The sequence below is a fragment of the Monodelphis domestica genome, chromosome 4 (genome assembly GCF_027887165.1).
Source record: "Monodelphis domestica isolate mMonDom1 chromosome 4, mMonDom1.pri, whole genome shotgun sequence".
Classification (NCBI taxonomy): domain Eukaryota; kingdom Metazoa; phylum Chordata; class Mammalia; order Didelphimorphia; family Didelphidae; genus Monodelphis; species Monodelphis domestica.
The window spans coordinates 3,039,520-3,059,812 of NC_077230.1; the positions used below are offsets into that span (position 1 = coordinate 3,039,520).

The 20,293-nt window shown below is 36.4% G+C and overlaps 1 protein-coding gene across 4 annotated transcripts in view; it reads left to right on the forward strand.

The window, feature by feature from the left end:
- The window catches only part of DSCAM (DS cell adhesion molecule), an 829,709-nt gene that overhangs the window by 634,186 nt on the left and 175,230 nt on the right, over positions 1–20,293 (forward strand). For all 4 annotated transcript variants that reach the window (XM_056825955.1, XM_056825956.1, XM_007493072.2 and 1 more), the window contains 3 exons: positions 2,616–2,686; positions 13,426–13,666; positions 15,862–16,008. In XM_056825955.1, the coding sequence (XP_056681933.1) occupies positions 2,616–2,686; positions 13,426–13,666; positions 15,862–16,008 (459 nt within the window). The remainder of the gene's footprint in view (positions 1–2,615; positions 2,687–13,425; positions 13,667–15,861; positions 16,009–20,293) is intronic.

The following is a 20,293-nucleotide window of genomic DNA, read 5'->3' on the forward strand; positions in this document are numbered from 1 at the left end:
CCTTGGCATTTTCCTGGGTCTTTGCATTGCTGCTGGTAGAAAAGTCTGTTACATTTGGTTGTGCCAAAATGTTTCAGTTTTTGTGTACAGTGTTCTCCTGGTTCTGCTCATTTCACTCTGTATCAATTCCCAGAGGTCTTTCAAGTTCACATGGAAATCTTCCATTAAATTGAGATTTTTTAAAATGCAGGAGGCAAAAAAAGAATAAAGAGAAAAGTATAGGCATGGAAAAGTCATTGCTGATTCATAGTTAGGAAACAATGTGTCTTGTTTAAGGAAGAGGAAGATGTCAATGTAAGTGGATCACAAAATATTCAAAGGCATACAAAATGAAAAAATTAAGAGTGGGCCAAATTACAAAACCTTTGGATAGCAAAACATGGACAACTTTGCATGAAGGAGAATAATCTGAAACAAGATTTCAAAGGTAGCTTGGGGTCAGATTGTGATGACTTTCATTGCTAAAGAGAAGAATTTCTATTTGATCCTAGACCTAACAGGAAGACATTGGATTTTGTGGTCTTATTGAGTAACATAGTCAGATGTGATTCAGTAAATCACTATGGTAAGTTTGTGAAGGATGAATATAGTGAGAAGAAGCTTGAGGCAAAGGGACCAACTAGAAGGTTATTACAATACAAAAGGTAATAAATGATGAGAGGCTAAACTAGATTGGTGGCTGTGTGAATGGAGAAGGTAGAGGTAATATGAATATAGAAATAACAATATTTGTCAACTTATTAGATATGTGTAATAAACAAAAGTGAAGTATCAGAGATTGTACCATGGTTGCAAACATAGATGAGTTTAGGAAGGGTGGTTGCTCTAATGAGAGAAATAGAACACTTTTTTCAGTAACTTACTCCACTGAGTAAGTAATTTACTCCCTATCCCTCTGGGTAGGGAGAATTAGTTTCAGCCAGCTTTATCAAAGGACCTGGGGAAGCCTCTCTAAAAAGTAGGTCTTTCCTGAGGCTGGTGTCTTCAGAGAAAAACCAGCAGTTAAGAGTCAGCCTTTCACTCACCACATGTCAGTCCAGTCAGCCAATTCTTTATTAGCCTCACCAAGAAAACAGGGTCTCAGGTCCAGTCAGGAGATTCTTCTGCCCCTCTTCACCAGCATCAACTTGAAAGCATGAAGAATTGAATTCTCACAGGAAGTAACATCTCCTTTTAAAGACATTTTCCTCTTGTGTCACTTCCTGTGTCTTCTTCTAATTCTACATCTACCAATCACAGTTGAAGTCCCGTTCTAGGACTGCCCAGAAAGCAGTTAGTCAATTCTGATTCATTACCCACTGTTGCACACATGGGTGACACACCTCTCACTTCATGATTAAGTGAGATATTTGCACTTTTGGTGATTATATCTAAATGGGCAGATCTTCATATTTAACTTTTAAGTACCGTGTTTACGCTTATGAGGATTAAATCTAAAAATAGACAAGGGTTACAGTTTAATCTTCACAATCAGGGGACAGTTAAGAATTTTCATTGTTATAACCAGGGAAGAATTAAATTTAATCTTCACAGATTTGAATCCACAGTTTCTCTAAAGAAGCAAATAGAGCAATTGTTTGGAAACACAAATATACTAAATTGAAAAACAATCTGGAAGAAGGAAAAAAAAGAGAAATCGCTTTTTAGAAAATCACACAATGATCTCTACATATGCAAAGTACATTGATCTCAAAAACAGGATGTATATAGAGAATTTAAGGATGATAGGCTTTCCAAAATAATAATAATAATAATAAATATTTGAAAACCTATTCAGGATTTTTGAATGCAGAAAGCAAAGCATCAAATAAAAGTATCCCCAGATTTCCTCTTCCCGAAACACTTAGTAGCTAAATTTGTAGCTATAAAAGTAGCTTCATTTGTAGATAGAGTAACAAAATTACTCACTAAGTATTCCTTGTACCCACTTGACAAGCTGCTTAACCCTCTCCTACTCACCCCCCAAGAATGCCTAGGTTGTAAAGTTAGTTGATACGTAGTTGCCCTTATCAATTTAACAATGCTTTCTTCCCTGTACTTTTCTGATACTTAGAGAATCCACTAAGACACAACCTTCTAGTTAACTGAGAGGTAGCTAGACAACAAGATTTAAAATGTGCTCAAAATTATAGAATGCTCCCAAGAGATTCATGCCTTTTTATCTCAAATATTCTCTTCTCCTATGTACCTAGGCCCTAACTAAGAAGAGAGAATCAATTGGAACTGTCTTCAGATTAGAGAGATAAAAGCCAACTAAAAGGCAGGGGTCTTGGAAGATTTTTAAAGATGTCCTTCTCCACATGGCTGATAGCACACAGCCATACAAATATCACTTCATTAGACAACACTTCAAGGGCAAAAATGAATGTGTTCAATATTTTTCACTAAATAAAACTCTCTAAATCGTGGCTCAACAATCTTATCTTGCTTATAAAATTGTTGAGTCTTTATGAATATGTTATAAGAGCTTCCTTTATTTTTTAATAAAAGGGAAATGTCATTCGTTGTATGCAACTGTTTTGTTACCTTTTTCATGCAGTGTCTACTGGCATTTAAAGCCATGTGATTTTAAAACTGATTACTAACCTGTATTTGGAATTTTTCTGTCTCTACAGCTCCTGATGGTCCACCTCAGGAAGTTCAGCTTGAACCCATATCATCTCAAAGTATCAGGGTCACCTGGAAGGTAAACAGATGAGACAATAGTTCTAATCATTATATTTATTCATCACTAGAGAGATTTGCGTTTATGTCATACATTATAATAGTTAGACCCTTTGATGTTGAAAGAAACTTGTTTTCAGTTTGGCAAATCTGTTGCAAAAGCAAGTAAAGACTTTATTTATAAACATTGAATAGTGTCATGCCAAGTGCTGTTCCTGGTGAAAAGCAAAGCGGTCATTATTATCTATTTTGGTTCTTTTTATAAGGATAGATTGGAACTGGAAGGGGCCTTAAAGCTCATCTAGTTTAACCCCCTCATTATTATAAATAAGGAATCTGTGCCCCAGAGAGGTTGTGATTTGCACAAGATAATAGTTATTGTAGGACCTGATGCTGAGGGATAGTTTTTACTCTTAGAAAGAAGCTAATATCCATGAATTCATGAAGAGGGAAAGGGAAATAAAATAGAGACAAGTTGACACATTCAATTTCCTCTTGCTATGGTTGAGAATGTTTCTAGACCTACCTTTGATACCGGCATCCTGTGGGTCTTTAAAGAAGTCACTTCTGTAGATTTCCGTTATCTCAATGAGGGGTTGGACTACACAGTTTCTTAAGTCCCTTATACAGCTAATTAATTTTGCATTTGTAATCTGTATAGAATATACTAAAATCTAACATATGATCTCTAAATATTTATTCCTCTATTTTCTGCATAATCAATTCCCTTTTCGTGACAAGCAACTATCCTTCCATTGACTTAAATAAGAGATAGTTATCTCATGAGTACACCAGAGACCCTCTGCAACACTGTCTTTCAGGTTAATAAAACGGAACTTTGTTACATAATGAAACAACCTCATGAAGAACCCTTGAGGAACCTCAGAATGAAACTCCTTTAGATCAGGTCCAGGAGAGATCCATTTTATGTTAAATTCTACTCTATCATGAATATTATTTCTAGGTCAAGGCAGCACCGAGTTTATTTTTCTATTTCCAGTCCTGCTGAAGTTGGCAAAGATCCAATCCTTTTTTAAATTTTGTAACTTATGAAAACTTCTTTGAAGGAGAAGATTTTGCAGAATTTGCTAAGCACATAAATACAACAATAATTAGCATAGCATTGCATTAAAACTAAAACTGGAGTGGAGAAAGATTTGAGGCAAGAAGACCTAAACAACCTGCAGCATTTTATGTAAAGAGTAGTAAGAAGTAAGGATCATTGGATCACAAATCATTTTGAATTATCATTGGAAAGGGATGAGAAAAGATGTCAAATAACTAGAAAAGGAAGAAGGGATCAGATTAAAAGGGCTTTAAAATCCATCTAGTTCCTTGTACAGAAGCATTAGAGCACAGTCTCTAATAACTTTAGCATGTTAGGCTGCTCATACCTATCACTTTCATCTACTAAGACAGAAAAAGTTCGATGAGTTTGATAAAGGGTTTTATGTGTCCGGAAATGAGGAGAGATCATGTAGTTCATCTTACATCCCAAAGAGAAATTTCTTTTCTGTCCTTTCTGTCTCTCTCATACTATCCATGTGAACTTGAACAAATCATACAACCTCTCTGGAACTCATTTTCCTAATTTGTAAAATGACAGGATTGGTCTAGATGCCCTTTACTAGTCTTTTGAACTATAAAATATATTAATATACAACATATTGTAACTTATACCTGGAGGTCTTCACTCTGTACTTTGGATCCTAGCAGAAAAAAGGAAATTCCTTTTCTACTTAACATTTCATCAGACATTTAAAGGTAATAATGATGACCCCAAAACACCGAAAGCTATTCTATAAACTAAATATTCTCAGTTCTTTAAAGGGGTCCTTATATAGCAGCTTTCTAACACCCCCTTTTTATAGAGAGCTAGCTAGGTTGGACAGTAGATAGGACACAGGGGTTAGAAAGAGCAAGAGCTGATTTCAAATCTTGCCTTAAATACTTACCAGCTCTGTAACACTACAAGTCAAATGACCTCTCAATCTGGTTTTTTTTTTCAAAATAATAGTACCTGCCTCCCAGAGTTTTTTGAGAACTAAATTAATTAATGTACATAAAGTACTTTATCAACCTTAAAATGCTATATAAATGCTACATGGTGAAGGTGATGGTGATGGTGATGGTATACGTGAACATCATTTTTGCTCTATTTTTGGACCAGACAGAGGCTTAGTTGGCAGGACACTTACTTGAACAAGTTGCTTTCTCAATCAGATCAAAGCCTGTACTCTTAAATTGGGATTAAGTTAGATAAAACTTAACAGGATCAGAGAAATCCTACAGCTTCCAATTTAATTTTGATCAACTAAAGAACTATTCATTCACCCACTTAGGAAGATTTATTTAAAAATTACTATATAAGATTCTCCTTATACCCAAAGAGAACACATAAAGATAAATATAACCCAAAAGCTTGCCATGAAGAAGCTTACAGTATCTTCCAGTTACTTAGCAGAGATTTTGGCATATGAATTCTCAACAAATTTAGATTGGTGAGGATTCCATGATGAATCTTTCCTTGAACTTCCATTACCCCTGGGAAAAAGACTCTTTGCCTTCCTACAATAAGCAAAAAGCAAATTTGGGAATGGATGGAACAGATGTGGATAAAAGCCAATAAATAAAAATTTACTCCTTACTTCTCTTAATTATTCAAATGCCAAGGTGGAGATTTGATTATTCATTCTAAATGTGCAAATGCCTACACTTTTGGGAAAGTTCTTTCTTGGGAAAAAAAAAGATTAAAAGTAAATAAGGAAAACTGTGAAATAAACACTTGAAAATGAGGTACAGCTGAATGAATGGATGAATTAAAATATCATTTACTATATTCTATTATGTTTTGCTTTATTTGGGGGAATTTTATTATGTTCTAGCCACATTGCTAAATCTCTGATTTCAAGAGGTCCCATAATGCAGAAGATACTACTTATGGGAGAAGGGTGGTCAAGGAGTAGTTTTAGGTTGTTTTTTTGTTTGTTTTCTTTTTGTTTTCACTTGTGTTTCTAAATTTAGAAAATTATCAAGATTTTTTCCCTTCTTACTCTCTTTATTCCCTCCACCCCCAACCCCAAAAGAAAAAAAGAAAAACAGTGCATAGAAGGGAAAGTTTGTTGTCATTCAGAAAAGTTTCAGGTTTATACCTGTGAAATCCTTATAACTAGACATGAAAATGTCATTTAAAACTTTGTTTTTAGCCTATGCTTTTTTACCAAAGTTCATATTTCCTTATTTATTGGAAGTATTTGCTCCAGAAAGTAGAATTTGTGTGAAAGTTATTCCAAAGTCTCATAGGGATTTGTACATCCCTATAAGTATTCATGATTATTATTGGGCATTCCAGCCAGAGAATAATCTCTGGGAGGTTCTAGCAATCATGAAAGACAATAGCAGATAATTAAATTAATTAGAATTTATATAGAGTTTTAAGGTTTTCAAAATGCTTTACATGTATTATTTCATTTTATCTTCACCTTTGGAAGCAGGTTCTATTATTCTGTCCATTTTACAAATGAGGAAACTGAGGCAGATAGAAGGTTAAGTCCCTTGTCCAGATTCACTCTAGAGCTAGGGCATGAGGCCACATTTAAACATCAGTATTCCTGATTTCAAATTTTAACTGCTTCCTCTCTGAAGATCAGCTTAGCTAAGTAGAAACGCAATGAAGAGGACATCAATAGCTACTGCACTATTGAACTTCTTTCTCATCTTGCTGAAACTAGGATTTTTAATCTTTTCAGTGTCATAGACCCCTTTGTCAAGCAAATATGTAAAATATACAAAAATATATAGAGTCATAAAGTAAATCTACATTAAAATAGTGATCAAACTGTTAGAAAAAACAAATACCCCCTGAATTCTTCATCCTGGTTTAAGAACTATAGTCTGAAACCTTTACGAGGATTATCGGCATCCAGGAAGAGATTATCCTCGATTAAAACATGAGAAGAGAGCGGGTAGGATTTCACCAACAATAGAACACATCTTCAGAGTTACACAATTGATTGGAAAACATTGCATTGCAAACCACTCTGTTTTAAATTCTGTTGATGGTGGGAAAAGTATTCTACAAAGTGGAAAGTTATAACAATAACGTTATTATATACAGACATATATACAAATACAGGCAAGAAAGCTACTAAAAGTTCATGTAAGATCCTTGCTACTAGGGATCATACCAAATGACTTGATAGGTGTGGCCTTGTAACAAGAGGCAGTACAGTTTCGCTCTCCCCACAACTGCAGCAACAAAAATGTAAGTCTAGAGGAAGAGGTCTGACTTAAGCTTCCATTTGACTTGATTAAATGAAGAGACGACACATACAAATATATGCAGGAACACATATCAAAAGGTTTACTATAAAAACACCTGAACTCAATGGGATAACAAGAAGGAAAGGGGAGGGTGAAGAGCGAACAATGAAAGAGAAGATAAATTCTGGATGGAATCATTGAGAAGCAGAACAAACTAGGGTTATAGGGTCCGTGTTGAAGGAGAATTTTAAGGAAAGAAAGTAGGCATCTGTGATTGAGATTTAGGTAAGGAGAAGAGAAGAGGAGAAGGTGTGGAAATGTTGATGGCAACAAACAGAGTACTGGTGCTAAACAGAATCCTCTCACACCACCCCGTCCCTTTAAAAAGAAGGGATGGGGAACAAAGGGAAGGGGTTAAAGAGTTTGGAAAGAAATACAAATGAATGATCATGATCATGAAAGTCTATAAGATGAGTGTGCTTACCAAAGAGAATGGTGTAACAATAGATTAGAAAGCAGAATCCAACAGTGCATAATTTACAGAAACTATAAGAGTTAAGTAGGTGGTGCAGTGGAAAGAATGCTGGATTTGGGGGGGGGGGGTCAGGAAAACTCATCCTCCTGTGTTAAAAGCTGGCCTCAGACACTTACAAGCTATTTGGCCCTGGACAAGTCATTGAATTCCATTGGTCACATTTCTTTCACTTGTAAAAGTAGTTGGAGAAGAAAATGGCAAACTACTCTATCTTTGCCCAGAAAACCCTAAATAGGGTCACAGAGTCTGAAATGACTGAAAGCAACTGAACAATAATAAAAATAAGAGACTCGAACATATTATGTTTTAGCAAAAAAGAAAAAATGAAATCATGGTTGGCAGTCATAATCTCAAAGGAAGCAATTGCAAAAGTAGATTTTATTAAAAGGAGTAAACAGGGAAATGACATTATGCTGAAAGGTACCATAGGCCATGAACTGAGATGAATTCAATATATAGAGGTTAATTTCTGTTCCCCGGTATCTGTATGGAAATTCATCTGCTCAGTGGAGTAGTTAAGGGACAAGAGGATTCACAGGGTCTTCAGAAATCCATCTCAAGAAGGGCCCCAGCTGTAGATGGAGGGGACTTTTTATTCCCTTAATGACAATTAAGCCAGCCAAGGGAAACAGGGCCAATCAGCTACCAGGAGCACGTTATTTCCTTTTAAGAAAAATGATTCCCTATGTTCTATAGAAATGTTGGTAACTGTTATTCATCCTGCAACATAAATGGCAAAGCTAAATATGTGACAGGGAGAAATAGGTAAACAAAAACTATAATAGCAGGGAACTTTTCAGACCTAGACAAATCTGATACAAAAAAATCAGAAGGAAGTTAAACAGCTGAATAGAATTCTAGAAAAGTTAAGATATAATAGCTCTCTGGCAATTTTTAATAGGAAGGGAAAACAGTATTCTTGTTTCTCAGCTAGGAATGCTATCTTTGCAAAAACTGATCTTAGAGTATTCTGCAAAAACCTCATAAGCAAATGTGGAAAAGCAAAAAATTAAATATATACTTTCCTGACTCAAATGCAATGAAATTTTATTCAAGAAAGAACTTTTAAAGATAGGACAAAAAGTTAATTGGAGACTAACTTCTTCCTAAAGAATTGGTGGGTCAAAAAAACTAAGCACAGAAACAATAGATAATTACTTAAAGACATGACAACAAAGAAACACCATGTCAGAATTTGAGAGATTTAACTAGGTAACTCCTATAAGGAAAATTTATAATTCTGAACACACTGACCAACTAAAGAAAGAAATCAATCAATTGAACATGCAACTAAAAAATCCTAGAAAACTAACAAATTTCTAAAATTCAAGTAGACCTCAAAATGGAAATGCTTGAAATAAAAAGAAAATTATAAAATTGAAAACAACACACATTTAATTTAAACCTTTGATTTTTAACAAAAGAAAAAAAAAAGAACCAGAGTCAAAAATAAAAAAGAAAATTGACACCAAATTTAGAAGGAATAAACAGATATTACTTCAAATTGTTTTGTCCACTGATAGGTTAAACAAAAAAAAAATTAATGAAACAAATTAATAAAATGAAAACGTCTAGATTCACAGAAAAATTAGAACAAATGACTATCTGAAAATAAAAAAAAATTTAAGGCACAAATGATCACTCAATGCAAAAAGGACCATAGATGATTATATTTAAGATTCAAAATATAACAATGTTACAGTAAGTTACAACTTTACTTATTCTTGTTAGTTATAAATTACATTGTTAATACGTTTAGTATTTTCAAAAAAGAAAATATCCTACCAAATTCCTTCTGTGATGGCAGTTTTTTCTTTAAACTTCAACCATAGAAACCCAAAACAAAAATAAATATTATATGCATATATGTATATATATATACCTAAATGTATACACATAGTGTTTCTGTGTGTGTGTGTTTCAAGTATGTAGGAAAGGAGACCTATATTTCCAATGAACAATGGGATCTATTTCCAAATTTAATGGCAATATTGATTCTAAGAGGGAAGGTAAAGATTGATTAAAATAAAGCATTTTAGTCCATATAATATGTATAATATAAAATAAACCCACTCAATTCATCCATAGTTTTGTATACTGTTACCAATAAAACCCAGCTTATGTGTGTATATATTTACATACATATATACACAATATAGAAAGACATATTTGTATTTATATGTGCATGAGTATAAAGCACTCTAAGGAAATAAAGCTATGACTAAATTATAGACCATTAACTGTCCATGGATAAGCTAAGGCCATATCAAAAAATTATAATACTACTGAAATTAATTTATAAAATTAGCATCATAGTAATGAAACCACCAAATGATTACATGATTAAAGTCAGGTCAGCACTAGCAAAAAATAAAGAAGTTCATCAATGGAACAATATTAGACCTACTGAACAAAAATGAAATCAGTAGTCATATTAGGTAAACTGAAAATATTTTGTTAATTAATTAAAAGATTTTCCTTTTGACAAATAAGTACTGGGAAAACTGGAAAGTAATTTGGCAGAAATGAATTTCTAGGGAGTTTCTCTAAGAAAAGTCTCATTTCAAATATGGATATGTTTTGGTATATATTTGGAAGGTTTTTCTTCTTTCCTTGATATCTTTGGTGATAAATGTCTACTAGTTGCATGACTGAATCAAAATTTGCTTGCTTATTGAGTATAGTTCTGAATTCTTTTCCAAAATGATTGGACCAGTTCACAATTCAACCCCAAGCCCCTCCCAAATTTGTCCAGATTTTCATTTCATGTCAGTTCCTACCCCAAAGAATTTTTAAATCATCACTTTCTTCATTTCTTATGAACATTGCATCCATATATCACCATTTATTCAAACCAGTTGTTTAAGAGGCATTCAAAACATTGTTAGCACAAAAAGTGCTGCTATAAATAATTGCTATGTATGGGCACTTTCTTCTTATCAATGACATCCTTGGAGTATAAGCCTAGCAATGGAATAACAAGGTAAAAGGGTATTGATACTTCAGTCACTTTACTTAGATAATTCCCAATTTTTTTACAAGCTATTTGTACTGATTCACAGATTCATCCACTATACATACAAACACACAGGTGTATATATGTATATATACCTTAGCAATAATTCTACCTCTAAAGAAGTAAATAAGGTATAGAAGAAACTTTGAATCAATATTCATTAATATATTGATCTATCATTTTCCTGCTTTATCTTTCCTTGTCTAAATTATTAGAATGTGTTTGCTTCATACAATGAGTCTTTTTGTTTCTTAGGTTTTTTTTTAGAGAATAGTTTATGTACTTTGGGTGCTAATTTTTTATTTAAATGTTTGATAGAATTCTCCTATGGCCCAGAAGTTTCTTCTATACCTTATTTATTTCTTTTGAGGTAGAATTCTTTATAAGGTTTTTTATTGTTTTCTATTCATTTGAATATTTTACAATTTTGCCAGTATTTGTCGTTGAAGTCAAATGATACTTAATTTTCTCTCGTTTACTTGTTTTCTAGTTTTGTACATTTTTGCCTATGGGGGTCAAGTGACTTGCCCAGGGTCACACCACTAGGAAGTGTCTGAGGCCAGATTTGAACCTAGGACCTCCTGTTTTTAGGCCTGGCTCTCAATACACTGAGCCATCCACCTGCCCTCCATATTTGCCTATTTTTTGTCATTTGATTTTACTATAATATTTTTTGATGTCTCAAAGAGTCATTGATCTCCTTTTGGTCTTTTCTGGTTTTAAGGATTTTATTTTTAGCTAAGGGTTACCACTTCCTCTCAAAGCTTCTTAATATCCTTCTAATTCTTTCCTCAAAATTTTGTTTAAAATTAATTTTATTTTCCATTGAATAAAAATCCATTTTCTTCATCCCAGTTCTTCCTCTCATTAAAAACAAATCAAAAGGCCTTAGTCCATTACCCCTCTACAATAGGGAAATTCTGGACCTCTTAATTTTTCCCTCACAATTCTGTTACCCCTTATTCATCACCTCTACCTAAACTCCTCTGGTCTTGGAACTCATTTCATCTAAACTAATAAAATGCCGTCCTAGCAATTCCTCTTGTAACTAGTCTATCTATTTTCCAATGCATTCTGCAGTTTCCAGAATAATCTTACTAAAGCCCTGCTATGCTCAAGTCACTCATCTGTGCAAAAAGAGTAAAAAAAATGTCTGATGAATCAAGACCCTCTGCAAATCTGGTTCTAACCCACTTACCCCGCCTTATTTTGTGTTACTTCCCTTTGTGTGGTCTCTATTCCAAACGGGATTGCTCTAGAATCCCATGTAAAAGCCATTCCTAGGTATCGATAACTCCGTGGTCTTGTTCGATCCTTCCTTGCCTTGGGCGTGTGGACTGACTTTTGTTCCTGTTTTCCTGAACGACTTGAAGTGTGATTTGTACGGTCTAAATTCAGAAATCTCTTCATCTGGTGCTCTGGATGAAGCCTGCTAAACTCTTGAGCTCAGCAGCTTTGTGACATGCGTCTTTATATTCTCCAGAACCTACAGTGTAGTTAGTTCATTGGCTAATTAACATTGAATTGAACATTATATCATGTTGATTACAGTCATTTGGAATTAATTGAAATGGCTGTGGAGTACAAATATTATGTGCTTACACTGAACACATTGAATAAGCACTTTGAATAAGCCAAATAACCAGTTGAATAAACAGCTTTTGTGGCGAATGAGGAGAAGAGAGGACCTCAAGTCTTATAGATATAGATACACACACACACACACACATAGGTACCGTTGGGCTTTTTCTTAACCAACTAGCATGCCAGATAAATGTATTGACTCTCTGACTTTGCCACTTCACTATTTCCAATGTACTGTCTGAATTCTTTTTCTTCTTCCCTATGATTATCTAAACTCCACCTATTCTCTTAGGTTGACTTAAAACTCACTGGATCTTCTCTGAACACTCTGAAAACATCGGTATCTCCATTTTTAAACTTCTCTTTTGTCAAATGAGATTTTTCTACCCTTTTGACCATTCTAGAGAAACAGTTTGCATACACTCTGATGACTGGATGAATAAGCAAATTTGATTATTGTCATATTATCATAACTTTTGTCTTTATGCAAATATTTCTAAAATAATTTTAAGTAGTATTTTCAACCAGCTTAACAGATTGTTTTATCAAGGTCACCATGAATACAAACTTTTGCTCCAAAGAATTTTTGAAAAAAATGTAGTTTAGAGATCTCATATTATCTTGATTGATTGAAGGGGCCACAGAGTTCATGTAGTCTAACCTTTAAAAGCAGAGGGATGACCTATAAAACTTTCTTGATGAATAGATATACAGTCTCTAGCTAAAGAATTCTAGTGAAAGAAAATCCTTCTACTTTCTGAAATAGTCCTTTCCACTTTAGGCCAACTTTAAATTTGAAGACAACTTTCATTAAAACGAATCCAAATCAGCCCCTCTGTAACTCCTCCCCCATCCCCCCCCCCACTGTGCCTGAGAGTTTATCAGTAAGGAGGAATGCTAGTGCTGAAGGTCTTCCCACAAATGTTGATAAAAGCTCAGCTCAAACTCCCAGGTACACGAGATACTGAGAGTATAATGGACTTAACCATGGTTATAAAGAGCATGTTTCAGAGTCAGAACTTGAATGTGGGTCTTCCTGACTCTTAAGATAGGTACTGTTCCTGCACTAACTCATACTATGTAAGTCCTTCATAAATTTAAGTTGTGAATTTCTCCCGATTCCTTCTGTAGGATGAAGAGTACTTCAGATGCTCTTGGAGTGTCGTCTTTCTAACTTGGGGCTAACAACATCCATCCTTATTTATTTAATTCTGTACATAAGCATAAATTAACAAACTGGTTATCACTATTGTCAAAATGACTCTAACTTCATCTTCAATCCCTCTGTAAGGAAGAAGCTCTGGACACATACTGATTTCATCTCTTTAGCTGTCTTGAGTATTGTTTTTTCTTTCCTAATTAGGCTCCCAAGAAACACTTGCAAAATGGCATTATTCGAGGCTACCAGATAGGTTACAGGGAATACAGCACAGGAGGCAACTTCCAGTTCAACATCATCAGCATTGATACCACTGGAGATAGTGAAATCTATACTCTGGACAACCTAAATAAATTCACCCAGTACGGCCTTGTGGTACAAGCATGCAACCGGGCTGGAACAGGACCTTCTTCTCAGGAAATCATTACCACTACCCTAGAGGATGGTAGGTGTCTCTAATTGTTTGGCTGGAGGAGGCCAGTATGAAAGATTATTGCTTTTCTTCCCCAAAAGGAGCAAGTAACAAAAACTGCCTCATCCACGTGCTTTATGGGAGTACCAGTCTAGTTTTCTCCTGCCCTCGTGTGGTTCTCTTGGGTTACGAGGCTTATGTTCGTTTCTTGGAGGAGGAGGAATAACTACGTTGTGTTACTGAAAAGGCAGCATGTAGTTGGGCCGATATTTTAGTTCATTCTTGGGGTTGTGCTGTGATTTGGTCAAAACTCTAAATAAGACTTGCTTGTAAAGGCAACATTTTTTCTGTCACTGAGTTGCTCTATTGAAGTTAAAAAACAAGATATTTGTCATCTCAATTGAAGTTATCTGTTTCTTCCTGTTACTGAAATTGGTTAGCTAAAATATATTCTGCTCTAAGAGCATAACTCATCCATTTTATTTTGAACCCTCACCTTCCATCTCAGAATCAATACCATGTATTGGTTCCAAGGAAGAAGAGTGGTAAGGGCTAGGCAATGGGGGTCAAGTGACTTGCCCAGGGTCACACACCAGGAGGTGTCTAAGTGAAATTTGAACTGAGGACCTCCTGTCTTTGGGCCTGGCTCTCAATCCACTGAGCCACCCAGCTACCACCCCATATCCATTTAAATGAGTGCTTTTGATAGTTGTTTCATAAAATAAGAATTATTTGATTTTTCTGAGATCTCATTGAATATGCCTCACATGTTACATTGCCCTGTAGTGTTCAGGAATTATTCATTTTGCTTGTTAGAAGGGAAGGCAAATAGCATATAATGAAATAGAATTCAAATATAAAATACTAAAATGTGATGGAAGCCTTTTAAATTTAGTAACAGTGTTTGGAAACATATATTTAGGGTGCTAAGGATACAATTCTAGAGCTAGGACTACTGGTGAAGGAACTTCCTCTGCCAATGCAGGATGGCCCTTTCTCTGAAATGTATAGCCTTAAAACGTTTTCTGAGAAATTAAGTGATTTGCCCAATCGTGCACAGCCAGTATGTGTCAGAGGCTGGATGGAAAACCAGCTTTATCCACTCTGTCATGTAGTGTCAACACTGAAGGAACAAAATTACCTCTTTGGGGTAATAATATCAATAAGTAAGTATTTTATAGTAAAGGGGAAATGAGTTATTTTGAGATTACAATTACCTTTGTGTAACATTAACTATAGATGCCTAATTTCGAGAGGTGAAATGGCTAGTTAAATGATCAGAAATGATATTTATAGAAAAAGGAGTTCCTGTTAATAAGGATTTGAAACTTTCTACCTTTCCTATTACCATCAATAATTTATAGAATATACTTGGGGGCAGCTGGGTGGCTCAGTGGATTGAGAGTCAGGCCCAGAGATGGGAGGTCCTGGGTTCAAATCTGGCCTCAGACACTTTCTAGCTGTGCGATCCTGGGCAAGTCCCTTGACCCCCATTGCCTAGTCCTCACCACTCTTCCACCTTGGAGCCAATACACAGAATTGATTCTAAGATGGAAGGTGAGGGTTTAAAAAAAAAAGAAACATACTTAAGGCACTCAATTAGTGGCTTATTTTTACTAACATTCATGGTTAGTTTTGCTATGTTTCCTAGCCAAAAAAAAAAAGCATTAACACCAAAAATACAGTATGATAAGTGGCGGAGGAGAGTTCAAGATCTTTAATGTATCTGCATTAAAGTAATCATTATTGGAGATCCTTGAATGTCCACCTAATTTTCCCCTTCTCTCCCCCTTAACACAGAAGAGAAATACAATCTCAAGGCAAAGAAAATAGCAATGCCTGTAAAGATATGATTATGAAGTCAGTTTGATTAGGGTTCTTAAGGGAGCAGATTGAGTATGAATTATGGTATTCTACTATGCTAGAATGTGGTGGATGTATACAATAAAAGATGATTATCATAAATACAATGATGAGAAATTAATATCTTAGTCTTAAATTCACTTCAATAATCAATAAAAATAAGAATGACCTTCTGAGAAACAAGGTAGGTGGGACATAAATAAAAATGATTCCAATTAAGCATATGCTTTTGTTATAGCAATATACAAGTATTTTGTACAAGAGTAAGAATGTGTGTTTGTGCTAGAGGAGAACGGCAACATTTTCAGCTCTAGTCTCCTGTTATAGTCGAGTCTTTCTTTCTTGTTTTCTCTTTGTCATTTCAGTGCCCAGCTACCCTCCAGAGAATGTCCAAGCCATAGCTACATCACCAGAAACCATATCCATAACCTGGTCAACTCTTGCCAAAGAAGCCTTGAATGGAATTCTCCAAGGATTCAGAGTGATATACTGGGCTAATCTCTTGGATGGAGGTAAAAGAATGTGACCAGGATAGTCATGTAATTTGCGTAACAAGTCAGGTTAGACAACAATCAGCAAACATCTAAGTAGCTCCAGTGTGAAGGAGACTATTAGAATTCTATCTTGTGACCAAAGACGTCACAGCCCTCACTACTTTTGTGCAATGAAAATGCTAAATTCTTAGTTTGGCGTTTCTTGCTGGCTTCTCTTTCAATAACTGGTTGCATTTCCTTTGTTTTCTTAATTGTTTGACTTTTTATATCAAAACTTTCCCTTCTCTATCTCTCCCAGAGAACCACATAACAAATAAAATTATTTAAAAAGACAGAAATCAGAAAAATAACTCAATATGTTGAAAAATATGGAAAAATGTGCAACATATAACACTCTTGGTCTTCCTATCTCTACAAAGGGGAGGGGTAAAGACATACTCTTTGGAACCAGGATTATTCTTTATAATTCATAACATTCACTTTTTTAAATCTTTGCGTCTGTCTTAGAGTGGATGCTAGTTTGTTTCCAAGGCAGTAAGTTCTAGGCAATTGGGGTTATGTGACTTGCTCAGGGTGATCCAGCTAAGAAAAGTCTGAGGCCAAATTTGAATTCAGGACCTCCCATCTCTAAACCTGGATTTCTATCCATTGAGTCACCTGTATGCCCCTAACGTTCACTTTTGATTGTTTTCTGGTGGGTCTTTGTGCTTAGGTTGTTGTAGTCTCATTGTGTATATTGCTTCTTGATTCTGCTTAACTCTGCATCAGTTCACGAAAATTCTGGGCAAGTCATAATTTTTTTTTATGTCTCAATTTATGCTTCTGCAAAGTAGAAATAACAATTGGGCTTATATCTCAAGCTTGTTTACAAATAAGATATTTGTAAAGAACTTTGGAAATCTTAAAGTGCTATGTAAATAATATTTTTGTTATTGTTGTTGAATTGCAAACGATTAACAGACATATATACATGTTTTTGTATATAAGAATTCTCCAAATTACTAACAATAAAAGGAAAGCAAATCAAAACAACTCTGAAGCTTCAGTTCATGCACAGAAAATATTGGGAAACATGACAAAACTTTAGAGTTGTCAGTGTTTCGGAAGATATAGGAAAATAGGTGCATTCATTCATTTTTGGTAGAACTGTGAATCAATACTATTTAGAATTGCTAAATGATCAGTACCTTCCCATTCTCCTGAGTGTTAGTTCCTCCAGCTTACTCTGACTCCCTTTATTCTGAGGCAACATGACTACATTACTGTCAGAGGTAGTTAGTTGTCTCTGTAAACACCAAAACTCTATAGATTATATCCATTTTAGAAAATCCCTACCATTCCATTGGAGTGTTTGTAATTGGGACACTCCCCTATGACTAAATTAAGATTTCCCACTTTATTTTCTGCTGTTTCCATTCCTTCCTGTGCTATGTAACCCATTTTCTATAGATCTTTTTCTCTTTTAAAGAATATAGTAATTATTTTCCCTTCATGTGAACCATTTATTAAGATATATCACATACCCCCCTTCATTCATTTTTTCCTCCTTTCTCAACATTCATGTGCCCTCCCATTCTGTATGCATATATATATATACACACACACATACATACATATATTCATGCATTTGTTCGTCTTTCTGTCTCTCTGTCCTTTTATATTACTGTCTTCTATTTATTGGAATTAAGGAAAGAACACTTCAGTCAGCTTCTCAATCGACCCTCTTCAGTAGACCAAAGAGCCCTTGACCAGATCCCCCAAAACCACTCCATTGAACAACTTGACATCCCTCCTTCAATAGAGGAAGTCCAAAAAGCCATTAAACAAATGAGTGCAGGCAAGGCACCCAGTAAAGATGGGATCCTAACCGAGGTGTACAAGGCCTTAAATGGAAAGGTGCTCCAGGCATTCCACATAGTGCTGACCAGCATTTGGGAAGAGGAAGACATGCCTCCAGAACTCAGAGATGCCTCCATCGTAGCCCTATACAAGAACAAAGGCTCACGAGCAGCCTGTGACAGCTACAGAGGCATCTCACTACTCTTCACTGCTGGAAAGACCCTCACCCGTGTTATACTCAACAGACTCCTGTCATCTGTTTCAGAGCAGAACCTGCCTGAATCACAATGTGGCTTCCAACCAGATCGCAGCACTATCGACATGGTCTTCACGGTGAGGCAAATGCAGGAAAAATGCCTTGAGCAGAACCTGAGTCTCTACATTGTCTTCATAGACCTGATGAAGGCGTTCGACACAGTGAACAGGGATGCATTGTGGGTGATCCTCAGCAAGCTCGGTTGCCCAGCAAAATTCGTCAAACTGATCCAGCTCTTTCATGTCGACATGACAGGGGAAGTCCTATCTGGTGGAGAGACTTCCAATCGCTTCAACATCTCCAATGGCGTGAAACAAGCCTGTGTCCTTGCTCCGGTACTATTCAACCTATCCTTCACCCAAGTATTACGACATGCTGTGATGGATCTAGACCTGGGCGTCTACATCAAATACCGACTGGATGGCTCACTATTTGACCTTCGCCGCCTGACTGCAAAAACAAAGACAACAGAGAGACTCATCCTGGAAGCTCTCTTCGCAGATGACTGTGCTCTCATGGCCCACCAGGAAAATCATCTCCAAACCATTGTGGACAGGTTCTCCACCGCAACAAAATGGTTTGGCCTGACGATCAGCCTCAGCAAAACAGGTGCTGTTCCAACCTGCACCAGGGAGGCCAACGAACCAGCCGTGCATTACAATCGATGGCACACAGCTTTCTAACGTCAACACTTTCAAGTACCTGGGCAGCACCATCGCCAATGACGGGTCCCTAGACCACAAGATTAATGCCAGGATCCAAAAGGCCAGCCAGGCTCTTGGGCGGCTGCGCTGCAAAATCCTCCAACACAGGTGTAAGCACTGCGACGAAGCTCAAAGTGTACAACGCAGGGTCCTCAGCTCGCTCCTGTACGGTGTGAGACACGGACACTGTACCGGAAGCACATGAAACAGCTGGAACAATTCCACCAACGCTCCCTCTGGTCAATCATGAAGATCCAATGGCAGGACAGAATCACCAATCAGGAAGTCCTCGACAGAGCCAACTCCACCAGCATTGAAGTCCTGGTCCTCAAAGCCCAGCTACGATGGTCTGGACACATCATCCGCATGGACCCACAGCGAATACCAAGACTGGTATTCTATGGTGAACTGTCAGCTGGACTCAGGAAACAAGGCCAGCCAAAGAAAAGATTCAAGGATCAGCTAAAGTCCAACTTGAAGTGGGCTGGCATGACACCAAAGCAACTAGAACTCGCTGCCTCTGACAGAAGCAGCTGGCGACCCACATTCACAATGCCGCCACCACCTTTGAAGATGAACAACGTCGACATCTTGTCGCTGCACGTGAACGCCGACACCAGGCCACAACAGCACCTCCCGTAACAACGGGCGTCCCAGGCCCCATGTGCCACAAACTGTGCTCCTCAGCCTTTGGACTCCAAAGCCACATGAGGGTACACCGTAGATGAAACTGCACAAAGACAATAGTCATTCTCGGTCACCGAGAGACTACCACTACTACTACTTTTATTTAGCTTCGACCTATCTTTTCAACTGTGTAAAGAACTCTAGATATAGACTCTATCCACCATGTAGATCAAGAATTCTTTTTGTTCCTCAATCCTAATTTGTTGGTTATTATATGAGTCAAAATACTTTTGTTCCTCTCAAAGAGAATATATATATATATATGAAATATGTCATAATGGATTAATAGAACTTGACAAATAATGAGACTTTAGAAATAATGGAAACTGAGAAGCCAAGGATGGCACTGAGATCATGACCCTGAGTGATGAGGAGAACAGTGGTATCCTTGTGAGTACTTGGGAAGCTACAAAAATGGGAGGGTTTAGGAAGAAAGATAATTCAATTTGAGGCATGTTGAGTTTAAGATGTTTAATGGAGGTCAAATTCACAATGTCTATTAAGATATGAAGCCAGAAGTCAAGAGGGATTAGGGCTGGATAAAGGAATGTGAGCACTAGCATCTTACACATGATATTGACTCCATAAAAACTGATGAAATTAACTAGCAAAATAAGATAGAGGGAAAAGAGAAGAGGACCCTCCAGGTAGTCTATGATCCATGACACTGTCTTCCATACTGTTTCTCACATAAAATATTCTACCCCCCAACACTGAACATTTTCAGTGGCTCTTCCCCATTCCTGGAACTTCTTTCCTCTTCATATGTACCACCTGGATTCCATGACTTCCTTCAAGTCTCAACAGAACTTAATAA